General features: G+C 38.9%; 1 protein-coding gene across 1 annotated transcript in view; it reads right to left on the bottom strand.

The window, feature by feature from the left end:
• The window catches only part of WDPCP (WD repeat containing planar cell polarity effector), a 147,235-nt gene that overhangs the window by 42,873 nt on the left and 78,045 nt on the right, over positions 1-26,317 (bottom strand). The window contains exons 11-13 of the mRNA XM_066547816.1: positions 24,054-24,242; positions 21,451-21,574; positions 1,688-1,751 (exon numbers count right to left, since the gene is read on the bottom strand). Of these exons, the coding sequence (XP_066403913.1) occupies positions 1,688-1,751; positions 21,451-21,574; positions 24,054-24,242 (377 nt within the window). The remainder of the gene's footprint in view (positions 1-1,687; positions 1,752-21,450; positions 21,575-24,053; positions 24,243-26,317) is intronic.

Raw genomic sequence — 26,317 nt, 5'->3', positions numbered from 1 at the left:
GGCATTGGTAGGATGGGAAATGAAGAGTAGGTGTTGAGAGAGAAAAGGGAAAGAGTAGGAAAGGATGGAGTTAATTGCTTTGTGAACAGTGAAACTCCTCTTGAAGAAAGTTGGAGAGACATTTTGGTGACAGTAGAACATGTTATCTATCACCTATGGAGCCAGGTACTGACAGTCCCTCCCTCTTGCTAGCAGCTGTGCACCCATCTCAACACCCAACACTGGTGTTTCCCACCCTGGCACAGAGGTGCTCCCTCAATCCTGCCATCAGCAGAGGGAAGGAAAGAGAAACAGATCACATAGAAAATGCTCTCAGTCATATGAGAGAGGGCCTTTGATGCAAATGCTGGGGATATTTATTCTGTCAGAATGGCTAAAATTAGGGAGTATTTATTATCTGTACACTGGGAGAGCCCTTGACAAAAAGCTTTAATCTGCTCCAGACATACTACAGTCTGAATCTTATATGTGGCTGCAGCAGTGCTTAGCATGATTAGGTATAAAATTTGTATTGAAGAGGTTACATTCAATAAAGAGAGAAAAGGAAAGAGATGATCTAAAAAGACAGAAAATCGAGAGGAGTAAACATAGAACATGTAATGAATTTCCTAAAAGTCTGACATTTCCATCACATTCTTTTGATGCATACTTAGGAAAGTTTATCACAGTATTCACATCTTTCTAATTAGATGGAACAAGCCAGATGATTAGAGCTGTGAAAAAAACATCAAAAGGTTCACACAACTTTTTATATAATTAGAAGGGAATTTTCATAACCCCTAAAAGCAGGATTTAATTGTGTAATTTAACATACAATTTAAATATCAAGATCAAACTAGCAGGGCAAGTGACTTAATGGGATAAATGATATTAACATCTAGTGTCAAAGCTTAATTTAAACAACAGAATGTCTTCATTATGCAAAAGAGTCAAGCAAACGAATCGTTCAAAGAGCCTTTTTTTCAACAAGCCCTTTCCTATTGTTTCTTTGAAAACAATGAAATCAGCTGTGGAGCAGCAACATGCTGAGAGACTAGGAGAGCACGACTGGCTTTGTCCATCTGACCTCACTGTGACATTGTGGTGCAAGATCTTATAAAACAAGAACCTCCTGCAGTGCTCACACAGAGGACCTTTTAAGAGCTGGTTAATTTTACTTTTGTAGCTAATTAAATGGGAGGAGGCAGAGTGTGCATGAAATGTTAAAACCCTTGTGTTGATGCTGCTGAGCTTTGTTGTTTTAAAAGTACCAGCAGAAGCGTTCATAATTTGTCACTTTTCACAAAACCCCAAGAGACAAACTAAGAGCATTCAGGATCCCCAGGACATGGACAGCTCTTGTGTCCAGGACTCAGCAGTTGGACTTAAAGGAACAAATTAGAAATGTATAAGCTTATTAGAGTGAAAGATGACATTCACCCACATCAGGTCAGATGAAGAAAGGGAAAGTTTAAAAACATGTACAATAATTCCTGGAAAATTAAGAATAGCCTGTAGGCCCCACTGGGGAAAATGTCAGTGACTCTGAAGATACTAAATTCCTGCTGATGAGCTTCAGGATGGCAAAGGTAGAACAGTTCAGTCTTCGGTATGTGTCCAAGGCTGCAAGCGACCTGAACTGTTTTAATGTGTGCAAAAGCTGACAAATAATATCCTCCCACAGCCTCTGTCTCCAGAAACAACTCACCATGAACAGGTCCCGAGCACCGATGTCAACAGCAAGCAGAAATGCTTTTTCAAACCTCTGATACCTGAAAGAAAAAGGAAACACATTGCTTGCTGAGGTTAACTTAAGCTGCATCAAATTTTGCTCATGGACAAAGTTCTTCAATGCTTACCAAAAGTGATGCCAAAGCTTTATTGGGGAAACCTGATAGGCTCATACTCAGATTGCAGAACTGTGAGGTAGGACAGTGACTACCCTTAACCTTCTTAATTGCTTAAAACCTTCATCAAGTGGTTCAGCGTTGAGCCCCATCAGATTGGTTGAATCAGAAGGGAGCTGAAGATCCTAACAAATCCATCCTTTACAAAGATAGCAACCACAACACAGATAAACAGTATCCCCAGCAATGCTGGTAGGAACCTCAAAATCCTCTACAGAAAATACTAATCCCAAATTTCAAATTACTTCAGAGGTCCCTGTAGAAGTTTACACTGAGTTTTGTCCTTTCAGACCCCTTGATACAGCTCTCTGAAGATGCTAATCCAATTGAGTCATGAATCCTCAGGGACTAAAAGAAGTAGGGGGTGATACTGTTTTGTCTCATAACTACCTTAGCCCAGCACTAGCACAGACTCCTGAGAGTTTTCTGAGATCCCACAGTGAAAAAGATTGCATCAATGAAGCAAAATAAGGGGCAAAAGAGCAAAATTACCTCTAGATATGCTCTAGAAGGCACCACCTGAGCATCACCCAGAGATGCAGTAGAGCAGGAAGGGAGCAAAGGTGGAACTTCACCTTTGAGGACCATTCCTTTGGCAGGCTGAGACCTTGCTGAACAACAGCTCCTTCTATGTGTGGTGACAGATCGACCCCTTGGTCCTACCCAGACACCACACACCATCTCCTGGGAGTTACAGCAACTAAAAAATCCCATCCACAGGAATGGAGGGACTGGGCAAGGGTGTGTATAATCTCCTGTGTGCAATCCTGGGGAATTCCACAGAAGTAGGAGGACACAAGCCAGCCTTCAGAAGCTTTCTGAGGATGTTTTTGGGGAAACTTGATAGGCTCATACTCAGATTGCAGAACTGTGAGGTAGGACAGTGGCTACCCTTAACCTTGTTCATTGTTTAAAACCTTCACTAAGTGGTTCAGTGTTGAGTCCCATCAGATCTGGTTGAATCAACATTGCACTGGCAAATACTAATCCCAATGGAAAATTCTTCTTTGGGCTAATGTCTCTCTTATAATACTAGGCATAGATAACCATTATGTGACATTGTATTATGAGAAAGTGATTCTATCTGGACACATTTTCCTTTATTGCACATTTTTAACTGTTTAAAATTAGCTATGAAAATAGGTTTGGTGATTAGTCTTAGAAATGCAAATACCCCAATTTTATTTCAGCTGGGAGGTAGAAGATTGATTCCACATAGAACACTTTTGTATTTGTTCCATTACAAAGTAGGTAGAATTCCCTTTCCACCTGTTAACAATTTCAACAATGGATCAGTTGTAGACACTTGAGGTTTGGAAGGAGATGACTTCTTTGCCCCAGTGGGTAAAAAAAGCATTGTGATTTCTCAGGGTTAGAAAGGTGTAGGCTGTGCTTGTCAAATGAATATTGTCAGACAGCATCACATGGATGCCAGAATTTGTACAGCTCTGTACCTTGGTGCCATAGGAAACAGCGGGCAGTGCTGAAGCTCCTCCTCAGGCTGGTGTGAACAAGAGGAAAGATGGGAATCCTGCTTCCCCTGACTGGGTAAAGTAATCCCATATGATGCACCACACCAGGATTCCTGTTCCCGGCCACGGCCTCAGCGGTTTCCTGGCTCCCTCCTGTTACAGCCTTATCTCTCTCCTCTCTTCTACCACACACTTGGAATGATTCATCAGATTGCAAGATAGAACCAGAGAGGACTTTTCCTCAAGGAATAACATTCGTGACAAGAAGGCATAATATGTTAGCTTAAGTAAAAAAGGAAATGCACTCTCCAGGTGAGGTTCCTAAGAGCTGGAGTGGGGAGCCCTTCCCTCCCTAAAGCTAATCTCCCTGCTGTGCCTTCCAAGTACTAATTTGCAGCCCTCCTCACAGAACCAGTTTAAGGGAGGGGAAGAGGTAAATTAAAGTTAACCTCTTGATCGCCAGGGAACAGGCAGTGCACCCCCACTTTCTCATGCCTGTCTGTGTATCTGAAGTTTTCAGCATCATTCCTATGACAGATTTTTCATCAAAATACATGGTTTTGCAATGATGCTTTTGAAGCTATACTTTAATTAAGAAAAATAAGTAAATGTTAAAATATGTGTGTCTTGAACAGCTATCATGCTTATATTTTTTTCCTAGCATTTTTTTTCCATTATGGATTAAATATACATTCTTAGTACTTAGAGGGGAAATGGGAAACTGAACAGAAACCAGCAATATGACTGGCTAAAAAGAATGTCTATATCATAATTTTGTATTTCCAAAGTTATCACTATATAGACTATTTGAATGACATTTGCTTTAGCCAAGGAAAAAATGCCTGCAACCAAAAAAATATAAAATAACTTTCTCATTTGATTGACTTGCAGAACAGAATCATGGCCTTAAGCTGTAATTTCTTTGCAGTTTCACAAAGATTTCAATTATTTTTCCTTTAATCAACATACATACTTCAGTCTCATGGCCCCTATTCATAAAAGTGTGACATTAACTCATTATTTTCAGATCTGTACTAAGGAAAAAAAAAAGAGGGGAAAAAAGACTATCTAAGAAATGCTCTTCACAAACCAAGAGTGTTGCAAATAACAGTCACAGTTACTTCATGAGCTATTATAAAATGAATCGCTTTAAAAGAAAGCAGATGTTACAAAGAAGAGTGACAATGTTTTTTTTGCTTTACTTAGGCCAAAAGTATTAAATCAGTAAGGAATATCCAGCATTTTTTAACCTAACTTTACAAGAAGATAACTGTTATTCTGAAACCCTTTGTTATGACAGTTTTGTTGGTTTTAATGTAGGGAAACCATTAGAGAGAGGTCTATATAGCATGAGACCAACCTCAAGCTAATAATGTCTGTTTTATAAGCAGGCTTTATCCTAGGAAGACCTCTTACTGTTGTTAGCACACTCACTTAACAGTTTATCAGCTTCTCAAACAAACAAAATACCCCCCCAAGTAAAACCTTCCCCCTTTTGTTCTTGTGCTACAGTCAGCAGGTACAGTATTTGCTCTCTAAAATGGAATCTCCAGGGCCCTGGTGCTGAACAGTGTCTTCCCACCCCCTCCTCCTCCTTGCCCCTTATTGCTTGGTTCACAATAACTCCAGCAATCAAGACTTATGTCTCTTGAAAAAGAGAGATAAGGAAATCCACCTGCAAACCATGAAGTTCAGCCACTTGTTTGGTCAAAATGACAGGCAACAGAAATATGACCTTCAAGATTAGAACTCTAAAACTGCAATTAACTATGTAGGACACACAGGAAAACACTTCCCTGCAAGCCATTTAGTAGATACAACATTAACTTCAAATTCTCACATAACTAAAGAATGCTGTTATTATATGCATTTCTGTATGCATTCTAAAAAAGTATAAAAATTTCTGTTAGTATGGACAAGGAAATCAAGGGAAATGGGACTAATATAACAACAGGTATGTAGGTCAAAAATGGTCAAGGCAGAGAGGAATCCAGACTTGCCTTCCATGGTGAAATGACAAACCTGCTGCCTGCCTGTATTTTGGGAATATGACCTAACTGAAAAGATGCCGGGAAATAATTTTATTTTAAAATTAAATAAAATATATACCTAATAAAAAATATAATGTTATCTGTAACTTCAGAAAGGTTATTCTGTTCACTGGCATAAATAATAAGAGAATCAAATACCTGGGATTTCCTTCTGTTGGATGTTCAGAAATACTGTAAATTGACATACTGTTGATCAAAAAAATGTGTATGGATTGCAGCCTGCAGAGAAGGGACAAGAAGTCTTTTTGGTCTTTAGAAAATGTTCTACAAATATGTAAAAAGGCAAAATATTTTCATCTGTATTCCACAACTCCTAAATTGAATGTGGTCACTTAAAGATAGAAATACATTTTTCAGACTGAAAATGGTCAACTTGAAAATACTTGTAATATTTAACCATAATATTCAAGTGTCTTGTAAGACCTCCAAGAACCAGGAAAATAAAATAAAAATCACGTGAAGGGAGGAGGAAGGGAAGGGAGAGGGAGCTCATGCAGGCAAGCAATATAGTGCAGGAAAGATGGAAACATTTCTTTAGGGACTAGTTACAACCAACAAGCCTTCTTAGACATGCTCATCGACCATGTAAGCATATTCCTTGTGCTGGGCTGATAAAGGAGGGCTGCAGCAGCTTTTGCCTTGTCTTCAATAAGAGTACACAACATTTAGAAAATAATCTACAGGGGAAGAGCTCTGGCACAAATAATATTTATAAGGCAATCCTTTTTAATGGAAGAAATTTCAGAGTCCTCCTCATCTCACAGTCCAATCAAGAGTGATATGCATTCAAAAAGTGGATATTAAATATGCACTGAGCAAACAGAACAGGAAAAAATGAATATTGAAATAATTTACATGTAATCAAACTACACTGAAATTAAGTTTTAATTGTTCAGTATTCTATGATGCATATGCAGATTTTAAAGTATTCAGAATATCAATCAAGTGTTTACTTACATCAAGCAATTGTATTTAAGCATACAAAACAGATGATGAAAATATGTTCAATCAGCTACAGCTCCCAACATTTACTGCTGGGTTTACATGATCACTTTTAATTCAGTTATTTCATTTAATATTTCAATTTAATAGCTCATTCTTTCATTCAATTTCTAGGCATCTTGCCCATTTCTTAAACACAATAATAATAATTATTCATAAAAGGAGCTGTTTCCTCATAAATTCTCATATCAGCAATTTTTGGAACAGAAATGGTTTTCATGCTTTTTTCCCCCTCAAATATGTTGTTATTATCTGAAATATTTTCCTTTTAAATTAGACAATATTAAAAAAAAGAATAACATCTGCAAAATGACTCTGAACTCCGTTCTGTTGCAATTCCAATCCAGAATAATTGGAGATTATCAGGTTAAAGAACCTAAAAATTGCGTGGCTGGGTTGCTAAGTGGCTGATTTAAATGGGACATATTAGTTTTTCACCAACTGTTGACCACAACACTGATTTAGGCATGTAGCTCTATGTCAGCTTCAGAGCCTATTTACAAAACCAGGGCTAAAAGGACTTATATATTTCAAAGGAAAAATTCTCATGTGTAATGGTCCTTAAAATGACAACCCTGAAATTCTATTGAGCTCCAATGAGATACTTTAATGTAAATTTTCAGTAAATTCTGAAGACTTAGATTGCTGTGTAATCCATTGTATATAAAGTATAGTATTAGTCAAAGGTTTATATCCTGCATTTTATATTGAATGCTGAAAAAGTGGTACTTAAGAGTTCCTGGACAGGAATAAGTACATCAAGATCTCACATTTCTTAAAAAAAAACACAGAAAAACAACCAAAGAAACTCACTTTAAGCAAAAGTCAACCAAAACCCAAAACGATTTTACCCTAATGAGTTCAGTAGGATGCCCTATTTTAAATAAGGTGATTGTAGAAAACTGAATGCAGCCTGAAGACCAGGAACTCTCCAAAGCACCTATTTTCTGCTTCCTCCTACACAGGCTCAGCACAGTAACTCTTCCTGTTCCCAAAAGTTCCCTGCCAGAACATCATCCAGACAACACTGTCCTTCTCCTAGCAGGGCATCCACAGCCCCCTCCCAACCGAGGTTTGAACGAGAGGCCATGTGGACCACGCTTGGTGTTCCGCAGCACGGGTCTTGATTGGCAGAACTTCTATCTGCTGAATTTTCACTGTAGCTTTTTGGGACACAGATAACCTCCTGCATTCTATTTAACCCCAACTGGTTGCTGATTTTCACAAAACTTGCAGGCATTTGCTTATTTCTGAGACTTCTACCCTCTGTTAAATTGGCTGAGATTTCCTAATGATTCTGGAAGTTAGTAGGGAAGTGGCAGAAGGATCAATGGGTGCATTGGAAAGCTCCACCCTCTGAGATGCCAGCAGTATTATTTTGCCAACCTGCTGTTATTATGCCACAATGCTTTTAGGTTATGAGCTCCTTTGAACAGGACACAAACCTCTGAGGAAGGTTCACAGCCTTGTTACCTTCTAAGATACCAACGAAGAGAAAGTGCTGCAGAGCACACCAAAGGCTAATGGAGAAACAGCCACTGGGTCTATGTGTGTGGAGTCAAGGGGATAATCTCCTAAATTGTATCTTAAATTGTATTTTAGATGCAGGAGCTCTAAAAGTTGTCCAGGCATAATCTATACAATCCTTCAGGCCCAGATTTAGCAAAGCATTAATGCATGGGTTTATGACCTATAATTTTCCATGGGCCCTAAATATGGGCATGTTAAGTGAAGTGCTGGATTTGTGGCCTGAGTGACTCATTTAAAAAGAAATCCCTTATGGAACCTTTCAAAGGTCATACACAAATAGGTCTCAGGTAAGTCAGTGAATAACCATGAGAAAATCCAGTATACAAATACAAAAATACAAGTATCTCAAGGCACCCAAAATTTCAGTCACTTGAAAGATACTGTCAAGTTACATATCTCTGACCTAAAGGAAGTCCACCCATAACTTTATAGATTTTTGGGCATAGAACTGAATGCCCTTCACATCAAAGGGTACCCTCTGGTTTGAAGCAAGAAAGCAAACAAGCAAACCAAATTAAAAAATAGGAAGAAAGAGAAAGCTTCCTATTTTAATAAGAGGAGCCAGACAGAATGACTCTCTGGCCAGAGAAAGCCCTTGAGGGCTTTAACTGGTTGTGAATCTTGAGGTCATTCCCAAACCAACCATAAAAAAGTTAATAATCTTTGTATGTGATTCCTATCTTTCAGAATGATATTCTGCTCTAGGAAACCCATATGTATTTTTGAGTGAAATAGTTCAGATGACTCTGCCTTACACACTTCTTCTCAGGACAAAATTTTGAATCAGTTTTTCAAGTGAACCAAGTTAATTTTTGAATGAAGTAGCTTAATAATAAGGGATCATTTAAAATACATACTTAGCAAGAAATAGTTTAGGTATATGAAATATTCTAGAAAAAGCAGTGGGTCTAGGCATAAAGGAGGATATGCCATTTATTTGTTGAAATTTGCTCAAATTAATTATAAACCAGCACTACTGTAACACTCTGGAACTGCCTCATACCTACACTGAGGAAACATTTGTTTAAAGATCCTGATTCTATGAACATTTATGCCACACACTTCCCATGTCATGCTGGTCATTCACGTTGGCTTGGGTTCTTGCAGGATAGGCCACTGAAAAGTATCACTGCATCCCCTTCCTACGGTGAATGAGAATTCTTTCACACCTCAAAAGTGCTCCAAAGTTTTCCAGAGCAGGTGCCATAAAAGTCTGGATAACAGGAATTGATTACTATCATAAAATATTATTACATAAATTGAAACTATTACAATTTGTATATTTTAAAACTAGATCCTGTCTTTTATTGTAATCTGTACTTCCTTTCAATTTCCTACACTCCTTATTTCTTTTTTCATACTCATTTTCCTTCAAGAGAACATATATTTTGTTGCCATAGCAGTATTTCCCTACCTTGCAATTTTATCATCGTGGCTTTCCTTCAGGTTTCTCTAAGCTGCAACTAACACCACCTATCAAACAGAGGCTTCCCCCACCCCCAAACCTCTTCATTCCTCCAACCTCTCACTACTTAGGAACTTCTCAACAGCGTATCTTTATCTTTAAATACAGACACACTCCAACATACTCTTCCAAAGTACTCTGGGCTAAAAACAGGTGTTAATTAAAAATGCTGATAAGAGTCAGTGACACCTGTTGTTTCACATTTATTTTACTCAACCCTGTCTGTTAAATCCTAGCCTTTATTGCATTAATTCGCTTCTGCTTTTCTTCTTTTCCAGCTTTATCCCTCTCACTCTGCTGATCATGTAAACTTAACAGTATGTCTTGAAAGCTGGATTTTATTGAGCAAACATATCAGCATGTCTACACACTAAAGACAGCTATATAACAGAGGCCCAGTATCATTGCTGTGGTTAAGGATGAGTTGCTGCCTTTATAATAAATCCCTATTGTGTACATGTGATATCTCTGCAATTTTGAGCTGCAGCAGATGGAAATTTGGTATTAAAGTTAAGATGAACAGGCCCTTTTTCTCCTTAGCTTTCTATGAGGTACAGGGCCAATTCTCCCTCATGCCTGACATTGGATAAGATGTGCTTTTTTAGTGCTAAGACTTCTCGGAGAAAACACATTAACTCAATATTTTCTAAAGCTGGCTGCCTAAAGATAAATATCTACTTACAGAATCATGGTGCAGGGCCAAATTTTGAATAATTTGCTGAATTATGGATCCATTAGAATATATTTACGTTTTCCATCTATGATTGTCAATAACCAAATTATTTCTTTATAATAAAATAATGCAGTAGTAATGTTCATACAATTCCCACACATAACAGCTCCATTGCAGCAAATACAGTCACAGAGGAGACAGACAAGATATTGTCTTGAACTTTTTATGAATTCTGGCACATTTTTAAGGGAGCAAATGGAAAACTATTGAGTCTGATGTGCTTTTTCTGCACAGCATCATGTCCAGAACATAAATTATAGAAACAGCCTTTTGCTGAGACTGAAGGCACTCCTGACCTAATCCCTTCCCATTAGCTGTGAGAGAGTATTAGAACAGGGCAAGCATATGGTGATACTTCCCTAAGTAGTCTCCCAGTCTCCAACAATTTGTGGTTCAGGGATTTGCTGAGCCAGAGGTGGTTTCCAGGCTGGTGTTCCTCAGTGAATTCCTCTTCTCTGAACCTTGCCTTTGAACTCACATACAATTTTAGCATCCACAACATCCTGTGGTAAGGAGGTTCATATTTTAATTATATGTTATGTGAAGAATCACTATATTTTGAAATGGCCACGTGTTAGCTTTGCTTGATGACCTCTATTCTTTGTATTAGAAGAAGCAGTGAGCAGTCATTTACTGAGCTCTTTCTCCCTAACACTCACAATTTAATAGATCTCTATCTCTGCTGCTCCTCTTTAGGTCAAGGAGTTCTAGTCTATTTAGCCATTCCTTTCACTAAAGCTGTTTCATGCCTTTAATCATCCTGACTGCCCTTCCTAAACCTTTTTGAGTTCTACTATATCCTTTTACAGATTGTGGGACTCCAAAACTACACACAAAATTCAGGTGTACTGAAGTTCACTGTTTTCTTGTCTAGTTATTTTCTAAGAATTCCTAGTTTGCAATGTGCTTTTTGTACTTCAGCTGAGCACTGAACTATTTTATAGCTGTAGAGTTATAGGACCAAAGTCTTCTTCCAGACTAATGTTGAGCTCAGATTGCATCAGGTTACACATGAAGTTTGGAGTCACACACCACTGTATACAAAGCGCTTCACTTTGAATTTATTTACATTGAATTTTACCTTCAATTTTGACACTATGTCATTGCATCCTGTGAAACCCTTTTGCTGCTCTTCACAGCAGGTCCTATCTTTACTAGTGTTATTAATTTAGTGGCATTAGCAAATGCTGGCAGCTCACTGTCTGCTCCTTTGCCAGGTTACTTACAAGAACAGATTTGCTATACTTATAATTTCCATTGGTGACCTCCATGATAATTGACCATTTTCTCTTACTCTCTTTCTTACCTTTTAATTAATTACTTATCTATGAAAGGGAAGCTTTCCTCTAATCCTGTGGCAGCTTAGTTTCTTTAAGACATATTGGTGAGAGACCTTCCAAAAAGGTCTTCAATGGTCAAACTTTCATCAGGAGCAGCTGGATAGCTATTACTCACATGATTGCTGACATCAAAGAATTTGAGTTTTGAGATGTGACTTGCCTTTACAGAAATCCTGCTGACTCTCCCCCAATATGTTATTTGTCCGTATGTTCACATAGTTTCTGCTAATTTCACTGGTACAGAGGCTGGACTTACAGGGCATAGTTCTCCAAGGTCTCTCCAGATCATTTTGAAAACTAACTTAATATTTTTCCTGGTTTTGTCCTCAGGTGCTAAAGTCATTCTAAATGTGAGGTTTCACACCACAGTATTTCAGATGTTTTATCCTTTACTTGCTTTAGAAATTTTGAATTAATTTTACCTAGTGCTGGTCATATATTACTATTTATCTATCTCTAGTTGATACTTCAACACTTACCAGTGTAAACCAAGAAACATCCCTATTCTCTCCTATCTTGGCCAACTGGGCAAAAGGAGATTTTTAAAGAGCTCTACATGCCTGTCTGCTTTTTGTATCTTTTTGTAAAACTTTCTTGATATATTTTTTTTTAGTCTATGTGCCTCTCATTCTATTACAGAAACTATCTGAGTATCTAAGATCTTTCTGTTAACTGGCCAGTAATAATGTGATACAGGAGCTAGACATTTACAGTGCAAATCATTCCATTTATCTTCAAACAGCTTACCTTTACATGGCTAATTTAAGCTAATTAGGTAGGCTCCTTTTGTAGTTAATTGGTAGGGATAGGCACTGACGTTTGACTCTTCATGCTTATCTGAGATATCTCCCTTCAATGGGATTACTCATCCTTTGGGTGCCCATGTCTTTATCCTAACTACAGAGGAAGCCCAGATGAGCATGTAGGACACATAAATTCTACATTATTAAGGCATTAGAGGTGCACCCCCAAGACACTACATCCATTTACTGGACAAATGGCTTTTGCTGACTTTTTTTCTAAATTTTCCTTTTGGTGTTCTTTCCTTCATAGGTTCTTGGGTTCTGAAGAACCATAAAAGACAGATCTTCATTTGAAGACAGGAAGCCGAGGGCTGCCTGACTATTCAGTTAGCTCTTCCTGCAGGGCACTGGATGGAAATGGGAGAAAAGTCAGAAAAAACTCTGAGTGAGTGAGAGAAAAGTCTGATCTGATGAGCTGAGTTCACAACAGAATATTGCCAGATGGTCCACATACAGTAAAGGGAAGTGTAATGGTGGGGCTTGGGAAGACTTTGAAGATGAATGGAGAAAAAGTGCCTTGGTAGAGAGATGAGGCATGAATTGATCTGGAAAAACTTCAAAGAAAAAAATAAATCTTAAATTCAGTTCTTGATCAGGACCTCAAATTAGGGATTTTTGAGTGTCACTCTAAAAGAAGATGCTATTCGTGATTAGGTGGAGTTGATGGAGAGGGAGAAACTGATGACCTGGGAAGGCTTACAACAGCTGCTAAGGATGGAGATATGTTGCTAAGAACTAATTTTTGAGAGGTTTGTCCAAAAATATGATATATTTGCATTGTTTCTGCAGTCAGTGTATGCCCAAAGCCCTCAAGATTTCAGGAAAATTGCACAGCTGGTACAGCAGGAAAAAGGCTCCTTACGAGGGCAGATTATCAGTTACACAACACAACAGTGGTCTCAATGTGGGCTCAGCTTCTGAAAGTAGCAATATCAAAGTCAGATTAACCAGCATGTGGGAATAGATTTGGCACAAACAATATCAGTCCAGTGTAGCTATTTTGTGTTCCTTTTTTCTAGTGCAGTCCCATGGGTGGGGACGTAGCAGAGAACTGGATGACTTCTGGCACTCTGGGCCACCAAACTGCATCTGCTGCCGGCTGTGCAAAGTGGCTCCAGATTACAGCAGCTCTGAGGCTGCTCTAAGTGTGTCTAAGGTGCCATTCTTCCTATCCTCCAAGCAATGTCTCTCCCATTAGGTTGAGCAGCAAATCTTGCCCAAATCTCTGAGCAATTTGTCATGGTTTATCTTCATGGCATTTTGTTCTCAAGCAATTATGTCATGTAATTCGTTGTCCCTCCACCCCAATATTTTGCTCATTATTTCTTACATTGTAATCATTGCCAGAGAATTAAATCCTAGAGTCATTCCTGTAGCATCAAAGTATGACTGAAATTGAAAACTGTGTTGGGACTGGTTTAAGAAAAGAAATCATTAACAACATAGGACTGAAGAAAAGACAGTCTAAACTTTTTATGAGATCTTTAACCTCTTCAACTGCAAAAATAATGTAGTTCCATTAAATAGGTGCCTTTATTTCTTGTTTCTAAAACAGGTCAAGAAGCATGACCAGGGGAATCTTTTCATGTGTAGTTCCATCACAGCAATATAAATTCTCATTTATCAGTGCTGTGGTAATATGAAAACCTTTGGTTTTGATCGTTTTTCAAAAGATGACAAAAAATGACTCTTCAAAGTCCTCTCCAGAAGGTGCTACTTTAGTGAAAATGCTACTACTGAACTTTCTCCCATAGAGATGAATTCTGTTCATGTGGCCACCATAGAGAACCTGACTGCCATCAATGATCATTTTATCTGAAGGCATAATTTAATGCCTAATAGGTAACCTTATGAATATAAAAGACATTCTTAGTCCTCAACCATGTCATCATTAATGTTTATACATATTTTGTGACACACTATGTACCAACGTAATTATAATTCTACTTCTGGGGTGCTCTTAAAAAGGATCATAAAAGCTCTTTGCTCACTCTGTCTCTCAGTTCCATACAGTTGGCAGCAGATGGGATTGAGAACTATTCCTATGAAGCTGAGGCATTTTTTTCACCTTTGATTTAGGGTCCTATTTAGGATGGAAATACTCACAGTGAATATCTACTTTGGAGATTGCAGTGTAGTGATACAGGAACCTGCTTACCAAGGGGTAGTTAGTACTGCATTAGTGATATACCTGCAGGGCAAAAGAGCTTTATTTTAGCTTTTCAAAGGCTGTCTTGGACTTAAGTGATAACTGTCTGTGTCCAGGCATCATGTCTAGTATAGAAGTGCACTTCAGAACTCTTGAATAGTAAAGTGATTCATAAAGATCAGTGGTGGCTGGAAGCAGGTCTCCCCTGATGCTAATGACCACTTACCTTCTCATCTTCTTTAAGAATGTTTATTTACAAAGGAGCCCTATCAAGTCCTGTGTGCAAAGTAATAGCACTTGACGAATGTTCTGCTCAATATGAAGACAATTTTTTGCATTTACCCAATAGCATCTTACATGGAACACTGTGAAGAGTAAAACACTTCTGAGATTTGTGAAGGAATGAAAACAGCAAAAGTAAAAACATGGTGGAGGTTCTCATTTTTGGATTCATACAAAGGAGAATCTTTCATGAATCCATCCAAAATTCTACTAGGGAATGTGATCAGAGTTGCACCTTTCTCTTGAAAGATGAAAAGCATTATGTTGTTATTTACAAAAAAGCTTTGCTTTGTAGTTAAACATATTTGTACTATGGGGGGAAAAAAACCAAATTACATTCTCTTAATGAAATTATCAGATTTAAAGGTGCAAGTGGTTTTGAATCTTAGTATTTTTCCATTTAGGGGAAAAAAAAAAGAAAATCCTTAAACTGGGTATTCACAAACACAAATCAAAATTACAAAGGAGGAAAGGGCACAGCAGAACCGCAGAACTGTGGCTGCATCTTAATTCTGCAACTCCTGCGCTGCATTTCAGACTTTACTTTCTAGCCCTGCTTTCTCACTCAAAAAATGGAACACAACTGAGCAGACGTGTGCTTGTGCCAGTGTGTCCGTGTCAAACAAACAAGATAATTTCATGCATTAGAAAATATGACAAGTACAATTTACAAATGCTTGATCAGAGTGAAGCTAAGCCATGAGTCAGCGATGCCGCAGTTAACGAGTGAAAAATGGTTCTGTCCCATTCCGTGTTCCCTGCACGGCTGCACGAGGCTGTGAGACAGAGGCAGAAGGTGCTGCAGCCACTCCCCCAGCACACAAATACACCTAGCAAAAGGGTGGGGGCAAAAAAGGAGGTTACAGCTCCCCAAGGCTTCCCAATAAATCCACCTCTGCTCAACATTTTACATAATGATATAATGCGTTATATTATTATAAGCAGTGACATCATAATGAAATACCAGAGTGCTACTGAAGTGGCAAGGAACACCTAAGACACATTTCTGTACTTGTAATTCAGTTCCTGTATTTTTTAATTATAGATAAAGATTTAGAGGTAAAATAATTATTCATTCCATAAATAATGTTGTAATGGATCCCTGGCATATAATTAAGAGGCCTTTAATTTTAATTTTGTATACTGAATGCTTGTTTTTGGAGGTATTCCATATTTTACATTCAGGGCCTCCAAAGCTCTAAGCTTCTATTTTAGTGGAAGCTGAAGATGATGTGTGGTTTGCAAATTTAAGAACTTAGCTTTTATAATGATGGATACAAATAACATGGCTGAATCCAATATATTGCAAAGAATTTTCCTTCTTTCTAATTGCAATCTGTTTCAATTGTGCTGTCAATGTTCCTTTGCCCATCTCAGCTTGGATGGAGCATCTTCTTTCTAAAGTGCCCTCATGCCTAAAAAGGGAATCTCCCATCACTGCATTCAGCATTTTCTAGAAACTGACCTCATTGATGGTAGAAGAATAGATAAGACTATAATCTCTCTGAAAATGTGAAAATGGATGTCCCCAGTTATTTTCAACTGAACATACAACCTTTTGGCCTACAGTAAAGAGTAAAATCACTGGCACATGTTTTTACTAGGTGAGGATAGCCCTTCTGGAAAGGTAACTGTATTTCTCAGTTCTAGTAAACACAGACACTCACATCTTTAAGGGAACAACAATAAATGGAACTTTTTTGGCAGATTCAGTAGGCAGGTCAAAGACTGTCTCAGCATGTAGAATGAATTAATATTTCTCTCCCATGAGCTGGTCCTTCTAAAAAGGCTTAAGGCATATTGGTGGGGTATTCAAAGGAAAGCTGAAGAGTGGGGTGAAACCTTTTGTTTATATGAACATTTTTCAGATTTAGATCTTGAAATATTTAAGCATTTTAATGTTTTAATCTTGTATGAAAGACTCCGCCTTTCCCTGTCCATCCCTGATATGTCTGGTCTCCTCCACAGCCCACCACACACATCCTAAGCTGTCTTCTCCCATTTGGCTCTGTGCTGCCATTCTGCCCTTCTTGTAGGACACTGTACATTCCCACACCTGCCTTCAGACCTTTGTCCCCAGCACTTTGTCTTTTACTCATGCTCCTAATCCCACTTCTCTGACTCTTCCTACCAGACCTCTGAGCTCTTGTCCTTAGTTCCTTGTCTTCTAGGTTTAACTTATGTGAATCTGCTGCTTGCTCTTTCTGAAGCCCAAATGAACTGCAAAAGGTCTGCTCCGTGCCAAGAAATACTTTTTGAATATCAGCCACAATTTTACTGCACATAGTTTAGAAAGCACTATGCTTCCTCCATTTACTGCACTAGGCTACCAAATGATCACTTTGCTTTAGTCTCCTCACACTCACAAGAGAGTAACAAATGTCCTCTAATGCTGCATCAAGTTTACAATCTCAGTTTACTGGGCTTCTGCATCCAAGTCTTCTGGTTTGGTCATACAGACACACCAGTTGTGATGAAAAAAATCACTCTGAAGAGATACATTAGCTATTTGTAATTAGCCTGCAAGTATTCAGTGCTAAATGAAAAAGGGTAAAAAAGTGAATAAATCAAATAATAGAATCATAGAAACATCTAATATCCTGAGTTAGAAGAGACCCACAAGGATCATGAAAGTCCAGCTCCTGGCCCTGCACAGGTCAGCTCCAAGAATCACATCCTGTGCCTGCAAGCACTGTCCAAACACTCCTTGAGCTCTGTCAGGCTTGGTGCTGTGACCACTGCCTGGGGAGTCCTGTTCCAGTGTAAAAGCACTCTCTGGGTGAAAAAACCCTTCCTAATATTCAACCTAACCCTCTCCCAGCACAGCTTCAGGCCCTTCCCACAGATCCAGTCACCAGAGTGAAGAGATCAGTGCCTGCCTCTCCACTCCCCCTCATGAGAATGCTGACCACAATGACGTCTTCCCTTGGTTTCCTCTTCTCCAGGCAGAATGAACCAAATGACCTTCTGTCTGCCAAGGCATTGCTTTCCATCAACCAGGATCCCCAGGTCCCTTTCCATGGCACTGCTCTCCACCCTTTCATTCCCAGTCTGTACATCCACGGCTGCCCCATCCCAGGTGCAGAATTTGCCACTTGCCCTTGTTAAACTTCATATGGTTGGTGACTGCCCAGTCCTCTCATTTGTTGAGGTCTCTCTGCAGCATCTCCCTGACTTGGAGGGAGCCAACAGCTCCTCTCCCTTGTGTATTGTCTGTGAACTGGCTCAGTGTCCCTCCAGTCCTGTGTCCAGGTCATTTATGGAGATGTTGAGGAGCACTGGGCCAAGGATGGAGCCCTGCAGAACCCCAGTAGTGACAGGTCCCCCGTCTGATGTCACCCCATTCACTGTAACCCTTTGTGCCCCAGCTGTGAGCTCACCCATCCCAGGATGTGTTTATCCAGCTGGGGGATCAACATTTTGTCCAGAAGGATCCCATGAGAGACAGTATCAAAAGCTTTACTGGAATCCAAAAGCATAACAACAACTGGCTTCTCTTGATCAGCTGGGTGGGTTACCCTGCCATAAAAGGAAATCAGGTTTGAGCAGCACTCTCCTGTCATGAAGCTGTGCTGGCTGCGACCGAGGAGTGCTTTGTCCTTCAGGTGCTTTTCAATACCTCCCAGAATAATCCTCCCCATAATTTACCAGTCACTGAAGTGAATGTCACAGGCCTGAAGTTTCTAGGGTCATCCTTCTTATCCTTCTTGAAAACTGGGACAATGTTTGCCAGCTTCTGGTTAGCTGTGGCCTCTCCAGATTCCCAAGCCAATTCAAAAATCATGGAGACAGGCCTCACAATGACATCAGCCAGCTCCTGAAGTGTTCTCAGATGAATCCCAGCAGGCCCCACAGCCTCATGGGGGTGCAGCTGGAGCACTGGAATGGTCCTCAGGGCTCAGTTCGGGGCACTGGGAGCCCCTTACCCCATCATTGGTATTGAAGACAGAGACAAAGAAAGCATTAAACATCTTTGCTTTATGGCCCTGTTTGTGAGGTGACCATCCCCACCCTGTAACAGGCTGATGCTATCACTGCACTGACTTTTGTTATTAATGCATTTTTTTAAAAACCCTGTGTTTATGGTCTCCCACAGCCCTGGGCAGCTTCAGCTCCAGCTGAGCTTTGGCCATACAAATTTTATCCCTGCAGTGGTGAACAGCACCTCTGTATTCCTTCCATGTCACCTGACCTTGCCTTCCCTGACAAACAGGTAGTGGGAGGAACTTCCCATTTTCAGTGTCCTCATGGGCATAACATGGTGACCTAAGAAGGCAGGAGCATAATTCCCTTCTCACTTTTCTCCTGTTCTGAATCCACAGCTGTAAATCAGGCTGGCAGGAGTGCCTTGCCTTGCTAGTCTATCACAGACAGATGTAATAGCAGCAGCTGCAACTTTCATGTGTCTGAATCAGTGGGCACTGTGCCTCCCTATGATCCTCCTAGACATTGCATCATGCCTGGTTGGCATTCACTCACCCAGAACCATGGTTTACCATTCTCCAACAAATCTGTAGTTCTCTCTGCTTGGCCTACATTTAAATCACTCTAGTCACTTAAGAAAACATCTAAAAGGAAAAAAACACCAATTAAGGCACAGCCACTTTAATGCAATAATGATCAGCTCTGAACATCATTTCCTTGCTTTCTATCAGATAAATCTCCCATATTTGAACATTTAATTTTGTACTTAGATTATGTCTTCTGAGATAAGCTTTAAGCATTACCATCTGTTCTGCAGGAATCACATGATCCTATCACTTTGATTCGGTTGAATACAAATCCCTTTGAAAAGAGGAAAACAGCAAAATAACACATTTGTTCCAAAAACTGCCACAACCGTAGATTGTTCAAGGGCTGTTTTACAACGGGAGGTAAAAGACATTTGGAGACTCTCGTGCACACCTCCTGTTGTGCCCCACGCTGTCCAGGCAGTGTTCTGACACTGAAGGTTCTTGTTTTAGGAGGATTGAGTCAGTGTTTCAGCTGCAGCCTCAAGGGCTGGCAGCTCAGCCAGGCCCCATGCCTCTGCATGCCTGCTAGCACTTGGAAGCAAAGCCTGAGTCAGAGGGAACACACCTTTCTCTTGCAGATGTAAGAGCACTAGAGTTACACCTCTCAGCAATCTCTGAGACATTTTTCCTGCATCTGTCCTCTGCAGGCAACTGGCCCACAGCCACAACAAGTTGGCCACTGCCACAACAGCATTTTCCCTGCTGGTTTCTAGGAGAAAGGCAATAACAGAGTTTGTACCCACTGTTGTGGCCATGTGTGTTAAGAAAACTTCAGTGAAAGACTGGCACATATTATGCAAATATTGGATCATTCTTCTACAAGGAATAATTTCTCCACTGGAATGGACCCGTTCACCCAGAAGATGATCCTCCTCAGACTCAAAATGTAGAAGACAATATTGAATACTTTTCTTCTAGATTTGGAAAAAAGCACATTCTATGCTATCAAAGTAATTTGCTTTGCCCATGCAGACAATGTATATACAATCTGGATGAATCACTGCAAAAGGGTGCATTGTCAGTCTTTGCACTATGTCCATCTACACTCCTTCTCCTTGTTTGTAACAAAGATGTTACAAACATTTTATTATTCAGAAGGCTATTTCTCCTTATTTTATCCACTGGATAATTCCCAGAAGGAATATCACAGCTATATTTGTGAACAGGTTGAACTGCTGCATATCAATATTTATAATGGGTTGAAAAAAATACAACAAAAAAGCAATGTACTATAAATTCTTACTGAATTTGTTATTATTTGTTATTATTTCTCATCTAATATCAGAGCAGCTTCTTTGTGAAGACAAGGTGAGGAAGTTGGGGCTGCTCAGTCTGGAGAAGGGAAGGTTGTGTGAAGACCCCATAGCAACCTGCCAGTATCTGAAGGAGCCCACATGGAAGCCAGAGAGGGACTCTGTCAGGAACTGCAGTGGTCGGACAAGGAGTAATAGCTACAAAGTGAAAGAGGGGAAATTTAGTTTGGATATATGGAAGAAATTCTTTACTGTGAACGTGATAAGGCATTGGCACAGGTTGCCCAGAGAAGTTGTGAATGCCTTATCTCTGGAAATGTTCAAAGCCAGGTTGGATGGGGCTGGGAACAACCTGGTCTGGTGGAAGGTGTCCCTGCCCATGGTGGCTGGGTTGCAACAAGATGATCTTTATGGTCCCTTCCAACCCAAATCATTCTATGATTCTATACAATTCACAGACAAATTCAACACTGCATTTTCTCCGCTTATTTTAACGGCATTGAAAATTGCTGGAAGCTGAATTTACATATGAGAATTTTAAAAGTGAGACTAACAAAATGTTCATATTTCAGTCGTGCGAAGACAAAAATGTCCTGGACCATGCAGCATGCTTTTGTGTTCTAGCATCTTTCTAAACTCTGCTTTCTCCAAGTTTCTAAGTTCTTTCTATAACTAATCTGCAAGCAGTTGGTGAATATTAATCTCTCAGAAGCAGGGTATCTTTTTTTCTATCAAGCTAAATGGGAAAGGGTGATTCATTTTAAGTGTATTGATGACAGAAGAGCTCTGAATAGCACTTTATCTGCATTACTCTATTTGAAAGGAACAAAGTGCAAGTTAAACAAACATTAACAACTAATGCATTTTTTTCAGGGGTGGTCCTCTTAGAAAACGTTAACCACATAAAAGTAGGTAGTTATTGAAATATGCAATTAATTTTAAGTTGATAGAAGCTGAAACTGTCACTCACCTGAGCAGGTGGTGGAAGAACCTTCTTGCATATCTGCTGATGGGGTCCCTGTACTCCAGCACAGTTCTATCCAAGAGTGGTTTTGTTGGAGCATAAAAGGTTCCAAGGCTTGCCTCAAGCTGTGCTGTGGAATTCAAACACAGCAGCAATGAAACAAGTGAATTAGTTTCAATTACAACAGGTTGCTCATGTTTGCAGTCAGTCAAATTCATCAAACAGTGATGAAATGTGATGTTGTTGAAGGACAGATGAAATTAAAATATGACAGATTGTACAAACAGAAATGTGCATATAAACTTTGGCTTGCAGGCACAGCTGACAATGACTTTGAGCAACAAAAGCTATCAAAAGGATAAAGAAGTCTATAACACATCAAGTTCTCACCAGCAGCCTACAACTAAAAGTGACTCATGAGACTAATACAGTGTGAACAAGATTGTCCAGTAGAGATCAACTCTCAATTAGCTCAAATAGTCTTTGTCCTCTTAGGCAAACAACAAGGGAGTTCAGTTTTTCAGGGATTATTGTGTTAGGTCAGCGGGTAACAGAACCCTCTTTGTGATGGCCTTGAGGTCTAAGGAACCTCCTTCAGCCCACAGTTCTTTAAAAATTTTAAATAAAAGGGTCTAGAAACCCTAAGGGTTTGACAGCATGTAGTGGTGGGAAACAGGATAACCTCCCTTCTAATCAATAAAATAAAGCCCTTTTGTTACACAAGTTCTCTCTTCTTTAAATACTTTCTGACTGCTGTACTCGACAGCTCAAGCTCTTAGGCATTTTTCACATTTTTAATACAACATTATAAACAATAGAAGTAAACATACAGTGTACTTATGTGTTCCATACACTTAGCTAAAAGGAAATTATCAATAATATTTTTGCTCTTTGACTTTTGTTGCAGAGTCAACAATGTAGTACAAGGCCTTATAGGCAGAAAAGGGAGAATTTGCTACATAAGTATTTGCTGTATATTTATGTTGCTCTACTAGCAAAACATAACCTATTGTCTCATTAGGCAGACAGAATCTCATTGATTTGCCATTATTAATGTTTGTTTGAACTAGGCATTTCTGTATTTAGTGACAATTACTCTTTACTTCCAAGCATAGTAAAATTTGATTTTATTAGGCTTGATAGCACTAAATGTGCCAATAGTACTGTGTTAGTTACACAGGTAAACTGTTAGTAAATTAGTTTTGTGTTATCTCCAATCTAGATTGTAAGATAAGTCGAACTTTAAAGGTATTTTCTTTCAAAGCAGCAGTCAATTTAGATTAAAATAGAAAAACAAGCCATACTCCCTTGCCATTGCTGTTTTCTTGACAGCATGTTTTGAACTTCTGAAATATTTCAACTGACATGGAATATGAGTGACTACTGGCAGAGTTATACATTCATTAAATAGCCCAGCTTGATGTTGAAGGCAGGATAAAGATCTCAAAGATAACTGCCCCATCACTATAAATAAAGGTCCCACTGGGTTTTGTTAATAAAAAAGAAAACAAATTACCATGCCAAATTTGTTAGATTTAGATAGAATAATTCCTGGATGGAATAAAATTCCTTCCTCTGTAAACAATGTTAGGGAGCTGCATGGGGGAAACACACAGACATCTGTTTATAATGTACATATTTTTAGAAGAGTATCATAGCCAGCCCTTTTCACAGGTCCTTTTCAAAGCATGTTTTATTTAGAGTTTATATGTTTGCAACACAGAGGCTTTTTTTAATCAGATCCCACAAAATGGGATAGCTGATGGTTTGGCAGCAATGTAGGACACCTTGGAGTTTTTCTATCATCAAACACACCAGCATCCTGAGTATTCTCTCTTCCCACAAAAGATGCCTGGTCTCCAGCTGTCTGCCTGCTAGACTGGAGGATAACACCTTCTCTAAATCAAGGCACTTCAAATCTTGAAGTCTATTGAGTTTCAAGATAGCAAATCAAGAGGAAGGCACCACACCAGGCTTTAGCAGAGACAGGGCTAAACTTAAAATTCATAATTTCTTCTGAGGGACCCCAGCTACTACTGCAGGGGGCTAGATTACAGTGAGGACAAATGCTTTAATCCTAAAGGAGGCAGCAGAGGATAGTGTATTCAAGGCCTTTCCATCTTGTAATGAAAGAATGACCCTTTGAAAGTACCTTAAAAAACATACTAAAATCTCTTGTCCCCATTTCAGGAAAATATCTCCCCTTAAGTTGGTGCTGTCTCAGCATGAATGTAACACAAATATTTCAATCCTGTATTAACTAACCTTTGTCTGTAGCATAAAGCTAAATTTATAGAATGCAATGAAGTTACAGAACATAATGCTAGTGCTATATATATTAAGTAATGCCTATAGCACATATATATTATGATGTGCATTATTTTAGTGTCACTATTGATACAAACTAAAATGTAGTCAATGCATTGGTCCAGATTTTATTGAAATTACTTGTCTACAATGACATGTGATTATGAGGCACCATAATCTGGCTGACTCACTGGAGTCTCACTACTGTCTTCTTTATACGGTCAATAAATACATAGTCATAATCCACACATGAATTACCAAGACAACACAGAAATCCATTAGAAATATAAACAGTCTCTTACCTTCTCTGGCTGGTGTAAGCTTTTGTTTAAGGAGGTGGTTGCAAATGGCACTCAGGCAGATAAAGCACCGCTGACCCATCATGTTCCAGTTCATGGTGCTCAGGACATTAATTGCCTCCTGAATCTCATCATAACGAATGTACTGGTGGATGATTTCCTCAAGGCCCAGTTGTCCCCTTGTGAGCACACCTTTGACAAGAAATATTACAACCAGAGATAATGGGTTCATACTTTTATACAGAGTATGTAAACCAGTAGCTGACTCCTTTTCAGCACAGTTAAAAATAACTGTTGTCATTTAAAATTAAGTTGATGGGTTTCAGTATTAAATTTTTATAAGGGATAACACCTTACTATCTTGGTATACTTAGACTGAGGGTGCTGGACAGCAGATAAAAATCATCAATGAACTTCACACATCGATATTGAATGAATATAGCCAAAAGTCACTGGTGACAACATTATGTAATTAAATTTGGTTTAGACAAGGTGGAATAACTTTATTTGGAGTTTATCATTATTGCAAGGTAGGTAATAAATTAACTTTCACACCATCTCCTCCCTGTAGGGAAATAGTGCTGGACAACACTAAACCCCAGCATTTGTCTCACACAGATGTATCTTTGCAGACAAGTGTAGAGCAGCTCCAACCTCAGAGCAACTCTTACTCAATTACTCTCCATATTGCAACTGCTCTGGAATGTCCTTCTAGCTTGGCAATATTGTCTAAGTGGAGCTTTTTTTCTGAGGGGATACCATGGAAGTTATCATCATCTTGATACTACAGACCTTTGAATTACAGTTGCACATAAAACCAAGGCTTGCCACACAGATGTTTCTTGACTTGTAGATCTCAGCTTCTCTCAGCTTTTAGCTAAGAGAAAAGGTGACTAAAAAGCTGCAGGAAGTAATGTTATTTGTTGTCTCTGACTAACCAAATGATCATGTGACATTGGCCACATATAGCATTTTAGCAACTCCTGCTCACTTTGGATTGTTCTGATAGAGTACTCTTTACCAGTACTCCTCCAAATATTAGAAAGACCAGAATAAATTTACTGTTTCTCTATCTTTAAATAAAAACATTGTTTTTAAGTTGGTTTTTTTTTTTACTTTTTAAAAAATGTTCTCTATTTATAGTCTGATGTTGTTTGCTGAAACTAAACATGGAAAAAATCCTGATGAGAAAGGGAACAAGCTGAATTTCAATACTGGTATTAAAACCATAGGACTGGCTGGGGTAAACAAGGCCTGGTAACAGAGAAGAGCAGACCTGTTATTTAGAAAACATACCTCACAAAACTTTCATAACTGTTTGTGAATATGTGAAATAAAAAGCAAGGTGAAAAAAAGGGGAGAAAAACATCTGAATACAGCTTGAGGAGAATTAAACTGCAGAGAACTTGCATATACAGAAGCGATGTTTTTGGGGAAAAACCTTACATACTCACATTTAGCAACAGAGAAGTACTTAATTTTTTAAGCATCATTAAAGAAAGGTTTTCTATTGTAGTTCACTTTATATTTGCATATATTAAAGCCTATGGACATCATGCTGGGCAACAGCCATGTTTAAGTTGTTAACATCTAATAGTTATGGCAGACTTTATTCTTCCTAAATGTTTAGTGTTTTTAAAGTATTACAGCAGCTGGGCAATCTCCACATGAACCTCTCAGTGAAGATGAAAATAGTTATTTTCATGTTAATTAAATACAATACTATATTTAAAATGCCTTTAGCGGCCAGCAATGCTAAACCACTGGCACCAGCACCACATTTGGCATTATCCAAGATCTGGGTTGACATCAATGACAAGAAGCCGCTTTTGGAAATGAGTTTGGCATTAGACATCAAAAATATTTGCCATTAGTGTTTGAGGGCATGTTTAATATGACTTTTTCCTGAAATAAATCTGGATAGACAGCATAATGGAGATTCACAACTTGTCCAAAACCATAATGTAGCTGGAAGTTAAAAACATATTTGCCTATTCTCACTGACATAGTTTCTAAACAGACTTCTGTGAGAAACAATTCCAACCTATGTGTTACTCATGGATTTTATTTCAGTCCTGAATGCCTGTCTGGGTCTTGCTGTCATGAGCCCCTAATTTTTTGCTATAATTTATTAATGCATTTAATTAATTAATTTATTTGTTTTGCATTATTTCTTAAATAGCAGAGACCTAAAAACTGCTGAGACTGTGAAGAGGGACTTACTAATCAACACAGTGTTCCCTTGGCAGTGTGGCAAACTGAGGAGA

Source organism: Molothrus aeneus, chromosome 3 (genome assembly GCF_037042795.1).
Source record: "Molothrus aeneus isolate 106 chromosome 3, BPBGC_Maene_1.0, whole genome shotgun sequence".
NCBI classification, from domain to species: domain Eukaryota; kingdom Metazoa; phylum Chordata; class Aves; order Passeriformes; family Icteridae; genus Molothrus; species Molothrus aeneus.
This window is presented reverse-complemented; position numbering and strand designations above follow the sequence as displayed.